We start from the raw sequence: 24,921 nt of genomic DNA on the forward strand, positions 1-24,921 counted from the left end.
CTCCATGTATATGTCCAACAGACACCTCAACCTGTCCAAAGCCATGAAGCATGGCACTAATTTATAACTTCATCATTGCTCATTTCAAGGCTATACTAGTATTATTCTACATGGTCTCTCTGATCTCCAGGATCTGACAGTACAGAGCCTGCTTGGGATTCTCTCCCTCTCTGCCCTCTCCCCAACTCATGCGTGCACACTCTTTCTCTCTTTCAAAATACGTAACAAAATATTTAAATTAATTAATTAATTAAATAAAGAAATAACATCATGATAAAGTTCACAACTTTCTAAATACAGTTAAAATACGAAGTATAAAAATCAGTTAATTTTTTTTTAAACCCACAATAAATAAAGTTTAAAGGATACTGATCTGTCTGTGGTCTTCGAAAATTCTCTGGAAGATTGGCTTCATAGAGTAGTCTTGCTTTAGTATTTCCCATATCTTGCATGCACTAAAATAAAAAGAAAAATCAAGTATTTTCATTACTCATATAAAAAAAGTAATTCCCATATACACATACATATACATACCTACACACATATATACAAACAAATACCAGGTAACATTTATTATTTGCAAGATATATTTTCTAAGGAAAATAATTTAAATCACAACTATGAAATTACTAAAGTTCAAAGTATATGTTTAATTCCTCACATTTACTCAACTTATGTGGACCCATAGTTTTCTAATGTCTTTTTCTGTGAAAATAATACCATCTTCCTAAAAGTAATTTCCTGGTAGTTCATGGGCAGTTTTATTATTGTTTTAAATACACCACTTGAACAATACTGCCATTTCCAACGGTAACAGCTCAAGACCAAATTTTCTTTGTTTTGAGTTTCAAAATACTCCTGGGTTTTCATGATTTACAATCAAAATCACAATGGAGAGTAGATAAAAAAGAAATAGTGCTAACCTAAAACTCTAAAGAGGGTTTATTTCCTTGGGGTTAAACTCTTTAAGATTCTGCTGAAAGCTATGGATCCCCCCCTACAAAAAACCTGCACATGATGGCCCAAAGACTCCCTAAAATCTACAAGCCCCAAAAATAAGAACTACTCAGGAGGCATAAAATAATCTGACAATCACTTCAACCAGTTTAACTAAGTTTCAGTATCTTCTGTGAGTAAGGATTAGCCAAACAATACTTCCTGGACATTCTATTACATTAGAAACTAAATTAACATTTACAAACAAAATACTATTCTATTACTATTTTACATCATTTACATAGAGCTTGGGTTCCTTAAAATGTTTTAATTGGTAGAAAGATCAGTTTGTATAATCCCTTCTTTTTCCTTCTGATCTCCTAGACACACTCCACAGCTCCAAGAAGACAGCCCAGGTCTAACAGATTTCCAGACATCGACCTTGAGTTGTAGCCCTCAAGTGGACACAGAACCATCTTCCTTCAAATAAAAAAATACAGTGACTTTTTTATCCCAACTGAGTTGTAAGGTATGCAAAATACTAATATACACTCATTTCTGGATACCTATCCCACCCACCTCAACATACTCTCTCAGAGTAAACAAGATAATAAGAGAGATCATAAGAAAGTGAAGTAATTAATAGGGGGCTGGGAAATATAATGGATAGAAAAACTGAAAAAGAAATGAGGTTTTTTTTACATAGCTAAGACAAAATAAAACCAAAGGTATATAAGGTAAGGGGGAAAACTGTGTAAAGTGAACTGACAGTACAAGGTCAGAGGCTCTATTACATCATGACATATACTAGCATGAATATGAGGAGAGCTAACATGTAAATTCTGTGTGTGGGGAGAAAAGCTTAGAAACTTTTCATATAGCTCTCTCTTCTTGAAAGAAAAAATGTTTGCCCTCTCAAGTATTCAAATGATGTTTCATCTTTGTGTCATGGTGGGAATTTATTAAGTAAAGGTGATCCAAGTTATGTAATCATAAAAGCATTAAACATTTAGGAAGAACTAAAGCAAGAAAAATTGTCTCATACTTTTCACAATATCTGCAATAAAGCAAAAAGTAACTCACAGAAACTATGAAAGTAAGAAAATTTAAAAGTTTCCATCAAGCAAACAAGAATACATGGAAATTCTAACAAAAAATTTAGTAAGATTAAAAACAGTATCTACTATATATGTCGTATCTCATTGATCCTAAGTTACATTTTTCTTCATATTTCAACATTAATGAAATGAAATACATCTTAAAACCGATGGTATCTTGTAAATTATAGTTTTTTCTTATTAGTCCATAAAACAGAGATGCTTTTTATAGAAATATCTTACTTTCAATGAATATGATTGTACACATTTTATATAAAATATTCTCTTTAATGTAGGTTATTAAAATTTTGACAAAATAAAAAGTAATTAGGAACAAGGTATATATGTATATTACACCAAATTATTTAATGTTGTTCTAGGGATGCAGGTGAGAAAAAACAAGGTATAAAAATCTGAAAAGGACAAGTAATGTGAAATAATGAGCCATTTCTATAGAAGACCACGGCCAAAAGTGTGAAAGGGTACAGGTGCATGTGGTGTATATGTTAGTTGGGATTAGAAGAAACAAGGATTCAATGACGTCACAGATGTAGAAAGATCATTTTGTAAGATGATATTAGTGGCTCAGATAGTTTCTAGGTTTCTAAAAAGTAGAACAGAGTAGTGAGAAAGGAAGGTCAGCAACAAAAGGATCAGTGAAAATGAAAAGGTTAAGCAATTTGGAGATGGTTGAAACAAGGGGAAAAAACAACAGGAGCTGGCATTGGGGGAGTTGATAGGAATATGGTACAAACTAGCTGTCTTCAGTTTCAAAACACTACATTTAAGGGCCATATAGAGCACTTATGAAAATTTATTCTATTGGTCCTAAAGAGCAAACTGTGTCTAGTAATCAGAAGAAAATAATGAAAATAGCCTAACAACTACAATAACGAGCTTTAGCCTCAATACTTTATTTTTATACATAAATTATATATATTACTATAAATTGCATATATATTATAGATATTGCATATATATATATATATACGCCATTTTAAATTTCAAAAAACCCTGATTTAGACATTATTACCCTACTTTGGCAGGAAAGGAAACAGAAGTGGCAAGATGTTAAGTAACAGACCCAAGATTATTAGTCGCCACGAGTATTCAACTCCTGATAGAAACATCAGCCATCAGTAGTAGTTTTGATATCTCAGGCTATATCCAATGGAACTGGGGACTACATCCTGCAAGACTTACAAACACCAAGCTCTTTGCTTTAGAGCTCAGTTTTCATTTTACAGATAAAGAAACTGAGGCACAAAGAGGTTATATGATTTCTCTACTGAGTAATACAATGAATCAGTTACAAGGCTGAAAATCCTTACCACCAGGCACCATCTAATCGAAATAAGTGTCCAGGAAATTTCACCACAAGATAGAAAAATACTTTAGGTATTGCCTCCATTATTAAAACATCATTCCTGTTATTAAAATATTACTGCTTTTCTTTTGGGTTCTCTCAACCAAAAAGCTTTAGCAAAATGTACTGGTAGAAAGCAAAATTTTAGTTGCTTATTCTTTGGCAATTTATGATTCAGTATCCCAGAGCTGAAATGAGTGGACTGGTTGCAAAAAAGGGGAAAGGAGGGATGATAAAGGGCATACACTTCTTTAAAAAAATAATAAATAATAATAATAATATTTTATTATTTAACTACAATGAGAATTAAGTTATGGTTAATGAACTAGCTACCTTAACTTCTACCATGTAGTTTCCAATCAAGCCAGATCTAATACTATACACCATCCTGAAAAACTTAAACTTCCAAACTTACTTTCACTTCTCCAAAAGGAGGAATACTTGTAAGGATGCCAAATAGACCATTAAAAAATTTTAAATTTACCACATTTGAAAATTCTTTGGCTTTACAGAAAGCATGTAATTCTGTCATTCCTTCTCTCTCTCTCGCACATTTCAAACATGAAAAATGGAAGAAGAGGACTCTTAATTATTTAAATCAAATTTTCTACAAGTTTGGTTAAAAAAAGTTTTGTGAGAGAGAGAGGGGGGGAGCAAGTGAGCGAGGGGCAGAGAGAGGGAGAGAGAAAGAGGGAGGGAGGGAGGAAGGGAGGGAAAGAGAGAGGGAGAGAAGGAGAAGGAGAGGGGGGGAGAAGGGGGAGAGAGAGAGAGAGAGAGAGAAAGAGAGAGAGAGAGAGGAAAGGGGGGAGAGAGAGAGAGAGAAAAGGGGGGAGAGAGAGAGGGGGAAAAGGGAGGACAGAGACAGAAACAGAGACAGAGAGAAGTGAGGCTCACCCGGGGCTCACGTTTTATCCAAAGCAGGGCTCAAGCTCACCAGAAGCGGGGCTCTGCTCACCTGATGTGGGACCCAAACCCATGAACTGTGAGATCATGACCTGAGCTGATGTCAGATGCTTAACAACTGAGCCACTCAGGTGCCTTAAAAATATTTTTAAGTAGGTATTTACTTAATAAACTATTTTTTGCCTCAAAATTGATTTTTAAAAAAGTCAAATATCCAAGGGGCAGAAAATATACTGAAATTATTGACAAAGAAATGATTATAAGAATATATTAAATAAAAAGTCAATATGCATTATTACTTTTAAAAATATATATATTGAAGAGTAAGTGAAATGTGTTTTTCACAGTTACGATAAACGCCATTTAGGTAGTATATATTTAAAAATTAATGTTATTTCCTATTCATTTGAAATTCAATATGTCCTCATTTTATACACTGTATGTTTCTAGAAAGATGAATTTTACATTGTACTTTTTGCTTAAATAATCTTCATTCAAAATCACTACCATTATCATTGCAAAGGAAGGTTTCACCTGAAAATAGTATAATAAATCCCACTTAAGAATCTCAGGGGCTCCTGGGTGGCTCAGTTGGTTAAGCGTCTAACTCTTGATTTCAGCTCAGGTCATGATCTTAACAGTTCACGAGTTCAAACCCCGCATCGGGCTCCGCACTTACAGTGCAGAGCCTGGTTGCGATTCTCTTTCCCTCTCTCTCTGTCCCTCCCCCCTAAAATAAATAAACTTAAAACTCAAAACCTACTATTAAAAGTATTTTGTCTTTGTCAATCCATAATCTTTGTTTTCAGTTTCTCCATATAAGCCAATACAAAGAACACCACCTACCCAAAGACTCACAAGTTATCTGAGATTCAATTTCAAAAATTACTGTTTGAACTGGAATGCTGAAAAACATCTACAGGCTAACATACTTCTTCACAATCTAACATAGATAAAATATTTCTATTTCTGAAACTTTCTAAGCAGAAAACATTTCACCCAATCCTAGTTTTTGCACTAAAAACAATAAAAATCTATATTCCAGAGAGTTCTAAGCTTTTTAATGTTTTACAGAGACTGAAGTAAACTGAGGTTGTCAATTTAAAGTTTAAATTGGCATTTACTTATGGGATTTGTATAATTTAGTAAACTAAAACATACAAAAAGTAAACTTGTAACACATGGTATCTCCGTTTGCAGTGAGCACTGCATAACTTACAGAGCTGTCAAATCACTATGCTATACCCCTGAAATTAATGTAACATTATATGTCAACTGTACTTTGATAAAAAATAAAAATAACTGAAAAAAGTTAACAAATACAACAAGCAGGAACAGATATAAGGACAATAAGCAGAGTCAAGGAGTAGGCAAACAAATGTACTAGGAAATTTTATTTTTATGTAACACTACTGTAAAAACGTTTTTTTTAAAAAAAATCACTATTTCTTACAAATCAGAACCACATTGAGATACCACCTCACACCATCAGAGTGGCTAAAATTAACAACTCAGGAAACAACAGATGCTGGCAAGGATGTGGAGAAACGAGAACCCTCTTGCACGGTTGGTGGGAATGCAAACTGGTACAGCCACTCTAGATACAGTGTGGAGGTTCCTCAAAAAATTAAAAATAGAACTACCCTATGACCCAGCAATAGCACTAATAGGAATTTATCCAAAGGATACAAGGGTGCTGATTCATAGGGGCACATGTACCCCAATGTTTATAGCAGCGCTATCAACAATAGCCAAATTATGGAAAGAGCCCAAATGTCCATCAACTGATGAATGAATAAAGAAGATGTGGTGTGTATACACATACACACACACACTTGGCAATGAGAAAGAATAAACTCTTGCCATTTGCAACAAGGTGGATCGAAATGGAGGGTATTACACTCAGTGACATAAGTTAGAGAAAGACAGATATCATACGTTTTCATTCATATGTGGAACTTGAGAAACTTAACAGAAGATCATGGGGGAAGGGAAGGAGAAAAAATAGTTTCAAACAGAGAGGGAGACAAACCATAAGAGACTCTTAAATACAGAGAACAAACTGACAGTTGATGAGGAGGAGTGGGGGAGAGGGGAAAACGGGTGATAGGCACTGAGGAGGGCACTTGTTGGGATGAGCACTGGGTGTTGCTTGTAAGCGATGAATCATGGGAATCTATCACTGAAACCCAAGAGCACACTATATACACTGTATCTTAGCTACCTTGACAATAAATTATATTTTTAAAAAATCACTATTTCATGTCAACAGGGGTATCTCCAATGGAAAAAAAAAATTAAGCCCCCCACAAAATCAGTTTTAGTGAAAAAAAGAGCCTTGAAATAAGTGTGAAGGTAAGAAGTAACAGGAACAGACAGAAACAAAATGTGCCTCCACATCTTTATCAATATCAGGAAATAATAGTAAATGGCAAGATAAATGACAGGCCACCTAAAATTCCAAGTTAATGATTCATTCTCCTAAGAATAAAACTTGCTAATTTTTTTCCTTTCTTCAGTCTTCCAAAATATTGGAAAGCAGAGCACTCTGGAATCCAACTAAGTGATACAACTACTTCAGGGTATGACTTCTATCTGTTGTTAGCTCAGCAAAACCAAATACAGTCAAGTCCAGGTTCAGTGGCTGTGTTTAAGAACTATAGCTCTTTGGACGTCCCCTCTCTTTCACCTTGTGCATTCTTTCTCTTTTCTCAACCTACCTCCTATCTGTCCCTATGCTTCCTGGACTTTCTCCCTCAGATACTAAGAATTACCAGGTCAAAAGCCATTTATAGTTAAGCTAGAATTCACACTAATGTATTAATACAGGAAGCTCCCTGCATAGTTTTCATAAATGTTTATGTGTGTACTGACTGACCTTTTGGAGTTTACTGGCTACTTTAAAAAAAATGGAATAAGTGGAGAAAAGAACAGCAGCTACAAAACAAAAGACTAAGATTGCTAATTGCTCTATTTCAAATGATAAGGTTACAATGTGTCAACTGGATCTTCTAAATTCCCAATGGCCAAAATGCAAAATATTAAAATAATCAATACAATCTTAAAAGTTAGTGTGTAATGGAAAGGTGCTACATGTCTACACCAAATCTAGAGGAAGAAAGGTAAAGCGATATAAATTAAAACTCTTCTGAATTGTCTGAGGGGTGGGGAAGAGTCTCACCTACAAGATTAAAGGTTATTGTGTAAGATATGAAAACAGCTAAAAATGTGTACTACCTAGATGTTTATATAGATGCATAAAATACTTCAGGAAAACTACACAACAAACTAATAAATACGGTTGTTCCTACAGAGGAAAATTGGATGACTGAGGAATAGAAACGAGAGGAAAACTACTTTTACACCCTTTGTACCCTTTGAAGTTTGTGCCATGTCCATATAATTCTCATTCCCCAAAACAATGAATAATTTGAAGGGGGCTACATTAATCCTGCATTGTTTCTAAATAAAATATTATTCAGAGAAGCTTAGCTAGGGTATCCAAGCAGCATGAATGAGAGCATCCACTCCTACTAGGAAAACAAAGTGTTCTAGTGATCAAAGAGGTTATGAACCAAATGAAATTAATACATTTTTAAGAATCCCATGCAAGTATATCCTACGCTCCAAGTATAAATATGCTTGTGATTTAGTTATGATTTACTTATGATACCTTTTCTCAGTATCATCTTCTAAAAGAAACAGAACTGTTGCTAAAGATTAAATCATTGAATGTATCTGCTTTTGCTTCTTAAAATTTCAACATATAATTTTATGTGAGCAAGGGAATACTACTTGTTCTATATTCTATTCATTAAAGTTTTCAGAACACAAAGACTAAGATTTTCAAACTGCCTTATCTGAATGTATATATATATTTTTAATGTTAATAAAAAAAGAGGAAATGAGTATTTGTAGTCCCTGGATAAATTCTTCATGTCAGTGACTCACCTCTACTACCACTTGAAATTTTCCAGAATAGTTCTCTATCTTCCTCTCAAAAGTCACCAGGATTTCTTGCATAGGAGCAAGCTTTTCAGGACTGGTTTCAAGATCTTTTGGATTCCAGCTGCTGGAAAAGAAGGGCCACCATTTTTGGTCTCAGGAACTCTTTGTAAATATTTAATACAGAGTCCATTCCTCCAGGTTTCATAAAATTGTGTTTTAGGGGAATTGTTCTCTTTCTGTTTTAATTGTTGTTTCTAGGTACAAAGTAAGTAAACCACACATATTTAAAAATTAAAAATTTTAAATGATGATGTGGAATTAGAGGTACCAATTTTCATTTGCTAGTTCTTACAAATTCAGAGAATGTATTTTTTAAAGCAATAAAATTAAACACCATTATAACAAAGTTGGAAAAGCTTCACATCACAGTCTTTAGTAATCTGTACTTACTATGAAATCCATACCATTTGAAGTCTAGGAATAAACCACTACTTTCATCCTAGGTACTTAAGGCCCAGCTCAAGAATCATCCTGGACTCTCCCCTCTTCTGTCAGAAGCCTTAGTGACTCTAACTCTTTTTTATTTGTTACAGCCTTCCCCTCCCTCCCCCATTACCACCAATTTAGTTCAAGATCTAGTCACTCACTGCCTTGGCCATTGCAGGAACAAGTCCATCAGATGTAGGTTCTTAAATGGAACATACCATTAAACATCACTCTTCAATTTATATTTTAAGAATTCCCTGATGTATGCCCTCCCCCTATCAGTGATAGGATCAAGACCAAACCAACTAACTCCCCACTGAAACTTTTGCCTTCATCTCCTATGACATATATAACAGCACCCAATACTCTGGTCACAGGAAACTACTTCACTTTCCCAAATACAACATGCTTTCTCCATCTTTCTGCCCAGGAGACCCTGTGTACTCTGTAGTATGCTTCCAGAAATTCATAAACAAATAAAGGTCACTATAAAAATAGTAATGAGACATCCTTAAATTATGTTTAGAACTTAGCATAGCACTGGATACTGATGATTTTTTTTTTTAAAGAGAAAGGAGTCACTACTAAGTGATTTTCTAAAGATTACCCACCATTTAGTTAACAAAGCCAAAACTAGAACCCAGGTCTACAGAGTCCCAGCCTGACTATGTGTGCCATCTTCTATCATTATTATAGTCACACAAAGCAAGGAAGAGCAGTGACTACACCTCTAAAATATTATATGCAATGAATAATAACAATGTTTTAAAATGATCTATTCATACAGATATTCATTCACTGCCACATAACAATTTCCTACCAAATATAGCACTCTGTATGGAGATACAAGCCTTTTTCTTCAAATAGTTTAGTATTCCTTTAGTTTTACTCTCTCAGTTCTATCTAGACTAGGCACTGTAAAATGAACAGAGTTGAATTGATGAAGACTTGCACTAAGTAATATCTTAGTAATGTCTAATATCTAAGTAACATCTTGTTCACTGCTTCGACCCAAAGAACTACAGACAGTTACTAGGAAGATAATTCTAAAAACTACTACTGACTTTTTAACCTTAAAACCTCAAAATCAATTTAAAAATCAAGAGGAAAATACAGGGCATAATCTTGCACAAATTCAGAATACATGTGACTTTTTCTCAAATGTATTGTTTAAAAATGCAAACCTCTTATTAAACTTCACAGATTAAATTTTGTTGCAGACAGTATCACATTTCTTTCTTCATCTCACTTTGCACATACAGGCAACACATAAACCGAACACTGTAAGCTGCCCCCTTGCTCGGCTCTTCTTTGAGGACACATTTCATGATCCTGGCAGGGAATCAATACAAGTGAATCTCAATCAACTTAAAAGAATGCACATGAGGCCATGGGTCAAAATGTGGAGAGATTAAATAATGTTCTAATACATAGCAGGTCAGATGTAGTGAAATCATGGAGCTCTTCAAATTAGCTTTATTAACCTGGAATTTTATTCTATAAAATATTGCTTGTCATAGGAATTCTGTAATTCTCACAGTTTTAAAGCTCCCAGAAACTTCTCACCAAAAACAAACAACAAAAAAAGAATAACTAGACAGAAAAACCAAAAACCCATGGAAAATACAACAAAACCTGGTGATAGAGTATCACCACAAACCCGATAACACTATCTGGTAGAGACAAGGCACTAACAACCACTGCCCTGCAAGATGTCTGCCACTAATGGGGAGCTGAGTGGATCTGGAAACAGAACACTAAAACAGTGAAGACATACAAACTGGAAATTACAGTGGACCAGTCTGAAGAATGCACATGAAACTGAAAAGGAGTTTTACCCAATCCAATAGCAAATATGTGCAAAAGGTCTACAATAAGCTTGAAATGGGGGGAAACAATCTAGCCCCTATGAATTCTCATGACATAACCACCAAATTTCCCTTCTAGAAGAGAGCCCCACCCTGAGGAGAAAGTCCTGGGAAAGGATTCAAAATTGAAATGGACTAAAAAAATGGAAATAAAAGAAGAAAAGCTTGAGATAAAAGTGGGAAAAGGGAACAGAGCAAAAAAAAAATCTCAGAAAACAAGTAGCCTTATTTTTAAACATTACACAAAAACCAATGAAGAGAGGTCTGTGCAGTTAGAAAAGCTATCTTGAATCTCAATTCCTTTTAAAAGTGGAGCGCCTGAGTGGCTCAGTCGGTTAAGCGTCCGACTTCAGCTCAGGTCATGATCTCACAGTCCGTGAGTTCGAGCCCCACATCGGGCTCTGTGCTGACAGCTCAGAGCTTGGAGCCTGCTTCAGATTCTGTGTCTCCCTCTCTCTCTGCCCCTCCTGTGCTCATGCTCTGTCTCTGTCTCAAAAATAAAAACATTTTAAAAAAAAATTCAATTCCTTTTAAAAGTAAAGAAAACTAATACTACATAAAAATGATCAACAGAAAAGAATCAAGGTCAAATCTCATACAGGTATCAGAAGAAAAAGAGAATAAGAAGCAGAATAACATCTCTACAACGAATCCACACTAGAACAAATACACTCAGAAAACAGATCAACACTGTACACCTACTAATTCAAAACAAGCCAAAAAACATATGCAAGATATGAAAGAACATGTAAAATGAGTTAAAAGACATGTGAAGTTATGAAAGAAAAACTAAATCAGAAATTCAAAATATCAGAATTAAAATAAAAACAGGAATTAGAAATAAAAGGAAAATATTTCAGAAATGAATATGAAATAAATGGAACATGAGAACAAATAAACACAATAAAATAATGGCCGATAAAAACTAGAGAGGAAAAAGGAAAAAAAGTTTAATAAAAAAAAAAGTAATGAGAAGAATCCAAGAGAAAGTGATGAATACTGGAGTTAAGCAATCAAGATCTGACACACATGTTAACTTTTTTTTTAAATGTTTTATTTATTTTTTGAGAGAGAGAGAGACAGACAGACCACGAGTGGGGGGAGGGGCAGAGAGAAAGAGGAACAGAATCTGAAGCAGGCTCCAGGCTCTGAGCTGTCAGCACAGAACCTGGAGATCATGACCAGAGCCAAAGTCGGACGCTCAACCGACTGAGCCACCTAGGCACTCTGATCCAACATACATGTAAGAGAGTCACTAAAGAAAAATACTCAAACAAGGAGACAGAACACTGAAAAACTAATTTTAAAAAGTCACTGTAAGGGGCCCCTGGGTGGCTCAGTGGGTTAAGTGTCCAACTTCGGTTCAGGTCATGATCTCATGGTTTGTGAGTTTGAGCCCCTCTTCTGGCTCTGTGCTGACAGCTCAGAGCCTAGAGCCTGCTTCAGATTCTGTGTCTCATTCTCTCTCTGCCCCTCCCCCACTTGTGTTCTGTCTCTCAAAAGTAAATAAATGTTAAAAAAAAAATTTTTTTAAGTCATTGAAATAAAAAAAAAAAAAGGTGAAACTGCATACTGGAAGAGCATACCCCAGGGCATTTCTTGTCTAAAGGAAACCTATTTATATTTAACAATATAGATCAGTTAAACATAAAAGCACAAAAGAAGACATACCACGCAAACATTAAGCACAGGAAGGCTGCAGTGGCTACACACCAATGCATAACAACTATCTTACATGTATACTACCGCTGTGCAACAAAAAGATAATCTGAGCAAGTAAGTCTTATCCTTTTAAATTTTCATTTAGTCTCATTAACAAAAATAAAAACAGGTAAAATTAATCATAATATTATATTTTATGTAATGCATCTTGCTCCTCTGCAGAATTCCCATGGAAAACATAGTAACTTATCTCACCTTCCTTTAATGACTTAAAAATGGTGTTATAAATTAAAATAAACCTGCACAACTGCACAATTCAAGTTGAATTTGCTGCCTATCAATATTCAACTGCCTATCAATATTCTAGCTCCAGTTTTCTTTTTTAAGGATGGCAGAGATACCTCACAGGAATGCTGTACTTCTATCAACTGCAATCTTATTACACAAACATGCTTTTAAAGTATAAAACGTATCATAACATTAAATGAAATATACTGTGTCAGAGGGTCAAAAAGGAGAAAACTTCTTCAATCTATTTGGCCATTTTCATCCCCTACTCTTTATAATCCTTTACATCCCAATTTTACTGTTGAACATGAGCACAATATGACCAATATAACAAGTGCCTATAATTTTATGTGTGCCTTGGTAGCTCAGTTGGTTAAGCATCCGTCTCTTGATTTCAGCTCGGGTTATGATCTCAAGGTTCAGTTGGTGAAATCAAGTCTCAAGTTGGACTTGTGTTGTCAGAGTGTTATGGAACCTAGTCTGGATCACCCCGCGGAAGAACCAAGGCACTCGTTGATCTTGGAAGGCAGGAGGTTTATTTCACAGCGGCCGGCTGAGAGGAGATCACTCTCCAGAGGTCTGACCCCAGAGCATAAGCATGGCGGGCAATTAATTTATAGTCTGTTACTTCCCGCATTAGTGGCACATTTTGGGGCAGGAAAAGAACCAAGAAGGAGAGTCTTTGGGTGGGGACTGGAATTCCCCCATCAGTCCTGTCGGCCATCTTATAATTTTTCCATATCAAGTGCAGAGCCTGCTTGGGATTCTCTCTCTCCCTCTCCTTCTGCCCCTCCCCTGCTCATTATGTCTCTCAAAACAAATAAATTTAAAAAACAAAACAAAGGAAGTACCTGTAATTTTAATTACTTTTTTAGATACAGAGAAATATTTAAATACCTACCAATTCTCTTTCACCTATTCTCACTGTATTTAGACTGATTAGGAATTCAACCTGAGGCCACAGAACACAATAAAGCTTACTGATGAGTATTACGGAAAATCTGTAATTTTAATTTACTAAGGACAATTTTTTTCTAAGAAAGATCAAAAGTTTAAATTAACACAAGCAAGGGCGCCTGGGTGGCTCAGTCAGTTGATCAGGTCATGATCTCCCAGGTTGTGAGTTGGAGCCCTGTGTGGGGCTCTGTGCTGACAGCTCAGAGCCTGGAGCCTGCTTCAGATTCTGTGTCTCCTTCTCTCTCTGCCCCTCCCCAACTTGTGCTCTGTCTCCCTCTATCAAAAATAAATAAAATATGACATGATATTATACATGGAAAATCCGATAGACTCCACCAAAAGTCTGCTAGAACTCATACATGAATTCAGCAAAGTTGCAGTATACAAAATCAATGTACAGAAATCAGTTGCATTCTTATACACTAACAATGAAGCAACAGAATGACAAATAAAGAAAACTGATCCCATTCACAATTGCACCAAGAAGCATAGAATACCTAGGAATAAACCTAACCAAAGATGTAAAAGATCTGTATGATGAAAACTATAGAAAGCTTATGAAGGAAATTGAAGAAGATATAAAGAAATGGAAAAACATTCTGTGCTCATGGGTTGGAAGAATAAATATTGTTAAAATGTCAATACTACTTAAAGCTATCTACACATTCAATGCAATCCCAATCAAAATTGCACCAGCATTCTTCTCGAAGCTAGATCAAGCAATCCTAAAATTCTTATGGAACCACAAAAGGCCCCGAATAGCCAAAGTAATTTTGAAGAAGACTACAGCAGGAGGCATCACAATCCCAGACTTTAGCCTCTACTACAAAGCTGTAATCATCAAGACAGCATGGTATTGGCACAAAAACAGACCAATGGAATAGAATAGAAACACCAGAACTAGACCCACAAAAGTATGGCCAACTAATCTTTGACAAAGCAGGAAAGAGTATCCAATGGAAAAAAAGACAGCCTCTTTAACAAATGGTGCTGGGAGAACTGGACAACAACATGCAGAAGAATGAAACTAGACCACTTTCTTACACCATTCACAAAAACAAACTCAAAATGGATAAAGGACCTGAATGTGAGACAGGAAACCATCAAAACCCTAGAGGAGAAAAGCAGGAAAAAAACCTCTCTGACCTCAGCCGCAGCAATTTCTTACTTGACACATCTCCAAAGGCAAGGGAATTAAAAGCAAACATGAACTATTGGGACCTCATGAAGATAAAAACCTTCTGCACAGCAAACAACCAACAAAACTAAAGGGCAACCGACAGAATGGGAAAAGATATTTGCAAATGACATATCAGACAAAGGGCTAGTATCCAAAATCTATAAAGAGCTCACCAAACTCCACACCCAAAAAACAAGCAATCCAGTGAAGAAATGGGCAGAAAACATGAATAGACACTTCTCTAAAGAAGACATCCAGATGGCCAACAGGCACATGAAAAGATGCTCAATGTCGCTCCTCATCAGGGAAATACAAATCAAAACCACACTCAGATATCACCTCACACCAGTCAGAGTGGCTAAAATGAACAAATCAGGAGACTATAGATGTTGGAAAGGATGTGGAGAAACGGGAACCCTCTTGCACTGTTGGTGGGAATGCAAACTGGTGCAGCCGCTCTGGAAAACAGTGTGGAGGTTCCTCAAAAAATTAAAAGTAGACCTACCCTATGACACAGCAATAGCACTGCTAGGAATTTACCCAAGGGATACAGGAGTACTGATGCATAGGGGCACTTGTACCCCAATGTTTATAGCAGCACTCTCAACAATAGCCAAATTGTGGAAAAAGCCTATATGTCCATCAACTGATGAATGGATAAAGAAATTGTGGTTTATATACACAATGGAGTACTACGTGGCAATGAGAGAGAATGAAACATGGCCCTTTGTAGCAATGTGGATGGAACTGGAGAGTGTTATGGTAAGTGAAATAAGCCATACAGAGAAAGACAAATACCATATGTTTTCACTCTTATGTGGATCCTTAGAAACTTAACAGAAACCCATGGGGGAGGGGAAGGAAAAAAAAAATGAGGTTAGAGTGGGAGAGAGCCAAAGCATAAGAGACTCTTAAAAACTGAAACAAACTGAGGGTTGATGGGGGTGGGAGGTAGGAGAGAGTGGGTGATGGGTAGTGAGGAGGGCACCTTTTGGGATGCGCACTGGGTGTTGTATGGAAACCAATTTGACAATAAACTTCATATTGAAAAAAATAAATATTACAATGTAAAAAAAATAAAGATTAAAAAATAAAAATATTAATTAATTAATTAATTAATTAAGACAAGCAGGCCAATACTATCACACATCTATTACTAAATTAAACTAAAAGCTACCAAGTTACCTGACAGCAGGTATTTCTAAGAATAACAAGGTTAAAATAGAAATCTATATCCATTTAGCTAGTGATTTTTTTCCTTATGAAAGCATAAAGAACAAAACTGTTTGTTCAAAACACTTCTAGAACTTGTCTTTCTGACTTAATCTGAGAATCATTCCACCTTCTTATGATTTATCCCAGAGTGCAGGAATTTTTATCCTCGAAGGTAGAATTTGACTTTTAGGAAAAAGTTGAATCACATCTCTAACTGTAATATACCATTCTTATTCAAACGCAAATAATTAAAGTGTTATTTCAATTTCTGTGGTAACCAAAGAGACTGAACATACAATCAAAGAATCTCAAGATCAAGAATGGAAGAGACTTCAGAGTCATCTAAATTATTTCTCATTTGCCCATTCAGTGCTTGAATCCCAGCTACAGATTTCCAAGTGGTTGCCCAGCCTCTGCACAAACCATTCCAATAATGGCAAAATCATTACTTTTCAAGGCAATCAGTTTCAGTTTTGGATGGCCTGAAATACTAGAAAGTACTGCCTTTCAAGTACCTGCATATATTACCTTGGAACTTCCACACACTAGCTTAAGTTATACTCCCTATAGCTACTGTATGTGGAGAATTTAAAAGTATATAGGAACATGGGAAGAAAAGGACAGAGGTAATGAAAAAAAAAAAAAGAGAGACTGTATAAATAATATAGGACAAATTGAGAGCATATGCTTGATTTTTTTTTCATTTTCTACATTTACCCCATTCAGTGCTAACTATAGCAAACATTATCTCACAGAATTATATCAAACCAAAGATTGTGCTCAGTGTGCCATTACAAAAATTAAGCACATACTGTGTTCCCAGCATTCTGGAGGCCATCACAAGGACTACAAATACACATACGATACAGTTTCTAACTACTGGAAGGTTACAATTAACCCAACAGACATGCACAAAGGTAAATAACAATATATGGTAGTAGATAATTAGGCACAAGTCATATTTAGTAGAAGCTTTATTACAGTAGGGATTTATTGGGTTTTAAAGAATGGAGATTTGGTTTGAAAAAAGGAATATGCAAAAAACATTTCCAACAACAGCAGAACCAAAACAAAAAACAAGCATACACACCACCAGAAGAATTCAACTGGAACAGCTGTCTCTACACAGCCAAAGAGATCTGCTGTCGAGCATCTGGAGTAAGGTCACAGACACACAATGAAGCCAGATGGCAGAAGTATATGATTACCAATTTAAGGAAAATAAAACTTTTATGATTCTCAGAGGAGAACCAATACAAATCTCTCAGAAGAGAAGTCAAATGACCAAAGCAATGTTCCAGAAAGATTATTCTGAATGTGGTAGGTAAAAGTGATGGGGAGGTGACAGTGAATAGGAAGATCAGGAATAAGCTAGAGCTGTGGACATTGCAGGAGAAATGAGAATGGAAAGCAACAGAAGCAACAAAAGAATTAAGAACTGATGGAATATAGAGGCACACAAAAGAGAGAAGTAAGAACCAAAGGACACCACAAGCTTTTAAGATTAATCAGAATAATGACATTAACTAAGAAACCAGTCTGAACAACCAGATTATTATTTAAATTTTAAATGTGTCAAGCTGCTGATTAGTAGGCATCTTCCAATCTTAACATTTATAAATGCTACCCATTGATAACTATGACTGTAGCCAAAATTTCCTACATTGAAACACTGAAACAATTTCATAAATCTTTTTTTCCTGTTTCCATATGAAACATATAGAGGTTTTATTGATACTGCTATAGAGCAACAGTTAATTTTGATATTCTGTTCTTTATTCTACTCAAACACATAATGTTATCTGACAAAAAAAAAAATGCCTGGTCATATCTATTCATTTCTCTTCATTTCTATCATCGCATTAATAGCCAGCTTCCTTTGTTTCATAGCAAAGCATTTTTCATAAAGCAACAAAATTGAGAATGGAAATTATGTCACAAGAATTACTTAATACACAAAGATGAACAGATATGTATAAGCCATGTGAAATTCCAGTGCTATGGAATCAAATGAATTGGCCAACTCCAGCCTCATAGAACATACAATTAATACAATTAAAATGGATGCCTGGGAAAGTTACCAATCACTTCATATCAAAGATATCCAAGGCTTCTTAAGAATGATAAATCCATGAATACCAAAGGTCTCTAACAGGCAATGTAAAAAATAACTGACATTCACTATAGAAGTCACTACTGGAAAGACAGGGGAGAACCATCTGCATAAAAAAATAACAGGTGAATCCGTGAGAGTAAATGGGTTATCCTATGGAGAAAGACTAAAGAACAATAGGGCTAAAGACAAAACTGTAGAAAATGTCCAAAAGGGGGAAAAAAACAGAAAAAGAAATAGTTAAAAAAAAAAACAACATAAAAAAAAGGGAGACTAAATAAACCAAATAAAAGATGTAGAATAGTAACTTCAACTTCTTTTACAAAGAAAAAGGTTCAAGAAGGCAGGGGGTAGTATCAAGTGAAGCAGGAAGACCAAGGAGTAGGGAGGAGAGTTGGATTTGGCCATTAGGGGTAAACTAGTATTCTCTAGGAGTACATACTTAGCAGAATGATGGGACTAGAAATGAGTTAAAAGAAGCAGAAGTAAGGTAAAGAAATGAAATAGTGGTAAAGATCTTGCTTGAGAAATTCAACTGCTAAAGGAAGATTAGAGCTAGTCACTAGAATACAGTGCCTGGCACCCTGTGAGTACTTAATAAATGTTCAGTGGCTGAACAAGCCAAGAGCTGTGTGTTGAGGGGAAGATGGTATTTTAGGAAGACTTTTTTATGACAGAAGGGTGTGAGTAATACATTTCAAAGAAAAAGAAAGAATTTAAATATGCCTCCAAATAAGTATAATTCTTAGGTGGAAAAGCAGGAAGGAAAGCTGCAAATGAAAATAAAGGCAGAGAAACTAGCAGCCAACCCCCTACTATTCTGTCCCTAAAACAAGAAAACAAAAAGCTGCAAGTTAAAGCAAAAACACTAGGGTTGGATGGAATGAGAGGAAAGAAAGCTTCTATTCTTTTGTTACAATCGGAAACAACGATGTGAAAACAGTTGGATTTAAAGACCTTTCCTTCAGGGCCCGTGAGTGACTTAATCGGTTAAGCCTCCCACTTCAGCCCAAGTCACGATCTCACTGTCCATGGGTTCGAGCCCGGGTCAGGCTCTGTGCTGACAGCATGGAGCCTGGAACCTGCTACAGATTCTGTTTCCCCCTCTCTCTGCCCTTCCCCCCTCACACTCTGCGATTGCTCGCTCTCTCTCTCTCTCTCAAAAATAAATAAAACATTTAAAAAATAAAGACCTTTCCTTCCAGCCAAAATATAGTCAAAGCTAAAGTAAAAATGGTAAAGATATTAAGATGGGGTAAAAATGCCTACAAATGTCGAAGGCAAGTTCACTAAGGATAAATCATGTATCTATGGAGACTGGCAATTTCAAATGTGAAGTTCCCCATGATATACTTTATAAACGATAAATTTCAGTTGTGTGGCCTTGGTGTTCCCAAGAAAATACTAAGTACCATACCAATAAATGACACTAGTCAGTAGTAAACAACCTGAGAGAATATTACTAAAAGATTTACAGATAAAGTATTAAAAGTGGTCCAAATGTTATCACGATAAATACCAAATATATGGAGTATACTTTGCAATAGGGACAAAATCTCACTAAGATGTTTCATTAGTACCATTTACAAGACTCTGCACAAGGTAAGCTAAGAAACAAGAGCACAAGTAATGTTCCTCTGTAATAAAAATAAGGTATTCTTCATTTTAACTCCTTCAATAAGGCACTGAAAAAAGAATAATTAAAAAATTTAAATAATGTAGGAAAATGGTAATACTTGGGGTTAACAAACCAGTACATAATAAAAAGTAAAGGCTATAAGGGTGTCTGGGTGGCATCCGACTTCGGCTCAGGTCATGATTTCACAGTCTGTGAGTTCGAGCCCTGCGTCAGGCTCTGTGCTGACAGCTCAGAGCCTACAGCCTGCTTCGGATTCTGTGTCTCCCTCTCTCTCTGCCCCTCCCCTGCTCATGTTCTGTCTCTCTCTCTCTCTGTCAAAAATAAATAAACATTAAAAAAATTTTTTTAAAAAAGGTATTTATAAAAGTACATAGTCCTTTCCAAAAATTTGAAAAGTTCCTGACAATAAACTCAAAATTAAAGACATTTAATCTGACCATGAACCACATTTCAAAAAAGAATTTTGATTAAAATGTAAGGTGAGTAACTCTATTTCCATACTAATAAAAATCAAAATAAGTTTTGGTAGATAAATTATTTTCTTTCAAAAATAAGCATATAGCTATTTTAACACAGCTATGATATATGATAGATGTCCTAAAACTTGGTTCACACACTCACAACATGTATATAAAAAACTGACATAAATATGGTATACGTATAATATCAGTTGATAAGAAGCTTTGAAGCAAAACTTATTACGTAGTTACATTTTACAGAGATACAAAAAAGAACATTTTTACGTATAGTCTGACTGGGCTCAGAGATTAAATCATGTTTCCACATTTACTATTAAAGATCTAAAAATATATATAACTACCCAAAACTAAGTACCATCTTTGAAAACTAGAAGCATAATTTTCATGAAATGTTGGCGGGGCAGGGGGGTGGTAAGGGAAGACACAGGGTAGAACTATATGCAGTAGAGTAATTCTCTCTACAAATAATAATCTCCCAAGTTTTGTTTCTTTTTTAAATCAAAGAAATTCTTATAAAATGTCATATGAATAAGGAACACTAAAACACACTGTGATCTTCACTCTTCCTTATCCAAAAGATAAAAATCTCAGCGTGTAGCAACCTAAAGGTACAGACGTCAATGTAGTAGTTGCCCCTAAATTGGCACAAGTAAATTCTCTAGGATAATGGAAATGCTCTGTATATCTTCATTGGGGTGTTGGTGACACAGTATAGACATTTGCCAAGACACATAAAACTCACTTATATCTGTAAATTATTGTCTCTATAATTATACTTCAATTTTTTAAGTAAAAAAAATAAAATGCATAGGTATAAATAGAAGTGGATTAAATGGAACATACCTACCATTACAGGCAAAAGGATAAACTTAAATTTGAATAGGAGCAACCTCAACAGACAACCAATATGATCACCTAATCATCTCAAAATGCCTTAACATGCAATATTACTAAAAATGATTATACTTCACAAATATTCTCAAAAAAGTAATTTATACTCAATAATACCACACGAGTCAATTTATTTATTTACTCAGTAGTACATTTAACAACCAATTCATCACAGTGGATTTACTAAGAAGCTATGTTGTGTGGATCAGAAAGATATTCAAGGCAGCAGTACTGAGGGTTTTACCTAATGAACAAATGAATGAATACTACTAATAACTGATAAGCTAACCGAGTATTTAAAATGTATCAAGTGCTGTTCTAAATGCTTTCCTCATATTAACTTATTTGATCCTCACAACAACCTACAGAAGTAGATACTCTCACTATTCCATTTCATAAATGAAGAAATTGAGGCACCCTGAGGTGAAGTATCCTGTCAAGCTCATCCAGGTCTAACTGTGGCAACCTAACTATCTAGAGACAACTTTCTAAATCACTTTGTTCTACTGCCTTTTTAGAATCAGTTGCCTTAAAATTTTCTAGGTTAAGATAAAGGTTGTGCTCTGTAGAATGGAACCTTGGGGGATTTTTATAGAACAGCAGTCCCAGAATGATTTTTAAAGAACAAGTACTTACAAGGCCCACCACAAGAATATTAGATGTCATGCTCATTTGTCTGTGTGATTAACCGTCTCTATACTTTTTTCTCCATACTTTTTTTTAAAACTAAAACTCCATTGTCTACTTATTTAATTTTTAATTGAGCGCATCCTAACCTTATTTCTTATCACAGAAGATCTGATCTTTAAGAGGAGCAGTGTGGTATATGAAGTCATACAGAGCATTCTCTGGTGATACTCATCGAAAGTCTTGCATTCCAAAAGAATAATTCTTATTTCAAGAAACTGACAGTTGAAAATCATTCAAATTGTGTCCAAATACAATTTCAAAAATTGTGTATTACTTAATAATTGTTTTCAAAAGCCTTCCATTTTTAATAATTCAGTATCTTGCTGTTGTTAACGGTAACTTATTCCACAGAAAATGAGTGAACTGTAGCCCTCTGACTGGGAAGTTCTGCTCTAAGCTACAGGAAAAGAACAGCTGTCTACCTCAAATAAACTGCCATTCAACCCCTTTTAACAGCTTACTTGAGACAAATATTATTTCTGGAGAACTGAATTGTCCATGGATTTCATGTTTTATCCTTAGTGTGAAATGAACCATTAAAAGGCAATATACCTTGGGTCTTGAATGTTTTGTACCTCAATAACCCAATACAAACACCAAGTTGCATTTTCAAGCTACACTTCACATTTTCTTGAAGACAACTTAAGAAAAAACATTTGAAATCTGTTACCAAAGTTACTATAGAGATGCTATCAAGAACAGTGCCTTATATGCAATGTTCAAAAAGCTATGCTTCCTTGATAGAACAAATAATTTTTCTCTTCAAGGATCATGAAAATACATAAAGTGTCATATTTCCTTTATGCCCTAGCCAGCAAAAACCTCAAAACCTTAAGAGTGAACTCAATGAATTCTGTTTGACTTTACAGCCTAAAGATCTGTTATTTTTTCCAAATACTTCTAAGATTTAATTTCTTTTAAATATTTAAATCTTGGTTCTATCTAGAATATACTTTGGCATAAACAGGTCTTTAGTACAAAAGTTTTACTTTTTTTAACCAAATCTTTATTTTTTTATATGATCTACTCCCCTCAGTATTGTATTCTATTCTTTCACCCTTACCTCACCCTATCCGTGCCAATTTTTGTGTTCTTTTTCGTGTTTTCTGATTGGAGGCATGTAGGAGTATCACTGAAGTTCAACAATATATATTTGTATATTTGGCTAGTTCAAAAAGGGTATAAGAAAAAGTAGTATAAATTCACTGTGAATTACAAATTAAAACCAGTAGAAATAAATATTTTTATTTTAGCAGTTATCCTTAAGTATTAGAAAGATTTTGAGAATTTAAGACTGTCACACTATAAAAATGGCAAGCCCTTCAAATTACAGATTTATCTCTAACAATGCTAAACCACTCAAAACAATCCAAATCAGTCATTAGAACATTTGCTAACTGGGCTATCTTCCAACTATTGGGCCCTGTTTGAAAATCAAGAACATTTCTGTACAGAAGGGAAATTTTTCAAGTTAGTTCTTAGGCAAGAGGTGGTTTATTCTTTATCTTTACCCAGGCTCCCTCTACTGACAGAATAACAAAACAGAGTATGGAATTATACCAGCTAATTTCATCAACACAAAGAAAAGGAATTCATTTTTTAAAGACTTCAAAATCAACATTTTAGGTAAGAATAGACTAAAAACTGAGTTCACTACATACCCAAAAAGAAATAAACATTTGTGAGTGGACAATTCAAGTAACATCCAAATTGTATATGTGGCACATGTCATTTTAATATACTACTTTGCAATGTTAACCCTTGGATATAAGAAGGATTAAAGATTTTAAATTCATTTTAAATATTTTTTTAAAAAAATTTTAATGCTTATTTATTGTTGAGAGAGAGAGAGAGAGTGCAAGCAGAGGAGGGGCAGAGAGAGAGGGAGACACAGAATCTGAAGCAGGCTCCAGGCTCTGAGCTGTCAGCACAGAACCTGGAGATCATGACCTGAGCCGAAGTCTGACACTTAACCAACTGAGTCACTCAGGCACCCCTCATTTTAAATATTTTAAATAATCTCTCAGGAAGGAAATGTTTACCTGTATCTGTTCTGGTGTCCATTGGTCTAAGTTGACTGACTTGACCCTGGATATATGAACCCCAAGATTTCTATGGATTCCAGCACATCTGATGCAAATAAACACACCAATATTCCAGGAAGCCCATCGAGGACCTAATTAAGGAGAAAAAACAAAGATAAATATTAAAAACTAAAATAAATATTATGACAGCATTTAAGTGAGACACTCTGATTTTTATACAATTACAATGGAGCCTTACAAAATTCTACATGCTCAAAGTTTACAATGGCACTGGCTGCAAGGTTATAAATCAACCTTCAAGAACCTTAATGAGTTTACTAATTTTGCTTTTCTAGAAACTTTCCCAAACCTAAGAATTTAAAACTAATTTATGTGAATAGTGTTTTCACTAGCATAGTTAAACCAGGACCAGTAATGTCCCACAGTATAAAGTAAGTTCTTTATTAAGTGTGTAAAGTATTGCTCAGGTCATGATCTCACAGTTTGTGAGTTCAAGCCCACACTAGGCTCTCTGCTGTCAGCACAGAGCCTGCTTCAGATCCTTTGTCCCCCCCTCTCTCTGGCCCTCCCAGCTTGTTTTTACTCTCTCTCTGGCCCTCCCAGCTTGTTCTCTCTCTCTCTCTCTCTCTCCCTCTCTCTCTCTCTCTCACAATAAATAAAATTAAAAAAAAAAAGACTGCCAACAAATATAAATTAAGGAGTTTTCAATGAAATGTAGAAATTAGTAAGAAATAGACAACCAACATAAAAGAAAAACATACAAAAAGATATGAATGGGTAATTCACATAAGAAGAAATATATGGAAAATAAACATATAAAAATATGCATGATCTCACTAGCAGTTAGGGAAAATGCCCTTTAAAGCTACAACAACCCCCATTTTACATTCAACACATTGGGAAAACTTTTTAATCAACTGTTAGAAAGAATGAGGGACAATAACATCTGCCTCAAGAAGTCTATAAAATGGATAAATCCCAAATATAACCCTGATTTAAGAAAGGTTATATATGAACTAAGGTATGTTATGAAATATTAGTTCTTTGGATCATGGTTAAAAAATTCTGACAAAAATTGTACAGAAATTTACATTAAGGATACAAGAATACAAAGACCTAGCTATACTATTCTTTATATCTTTGAATGTATTTTCTCAA

At 35.1% G+C, this 24,921-nt stretch overlaps 1 protein-coding gene across 4 annotated transcripts in view; it reads right to left on the reverse strand.

Moving 5' to 3' along the window:
• The window catches only part of SMAP1 (small ArfGAP 1), a 200,278-nt gene that overhangs the window by 130,329 nt on the left and 45,028 nt on the right, over nt 1-24,921 (reverse strand). For 2 of the 4 annotated variants that reach the window (XM_027057469.2, XM_053222603.1), the window contains exons 2-3: nt 23,761-23,894; nt 370-455 (exon numbers count right to left, since the gene is read on the reverse strand). In XM_027057469.2, the coding sequence (XP_026913270.1) occupies nt 370-455; nt 23,761-23,894 (220 nt within the window). Of the gene's footprint in view, nt 1-369; nt 456-8,253; nt 8,375-23,760; nt 23,897-24,921 lie in introns of those variants that run through there. The other 2 variants (XM_027057471.2, XM_053222604.1) reach the window with 2 other exon arrangements.

Source organism: Acinonyx jubatus, chromosome B2, assembly GCF_027475565.1.
Source record: "Acinonyx jubatus isolate Ajub_Pintada_27869175 chromosome B2, VMU_Ajub_asm_v1.0, whole genome shotgun sequence".
Taxonomy (NCBI): Eukaryota; Metazoa; Chordata; class Mammalia; order Carnivora; family Felidae; genus Acinonyx; species Acinonyx jubatus.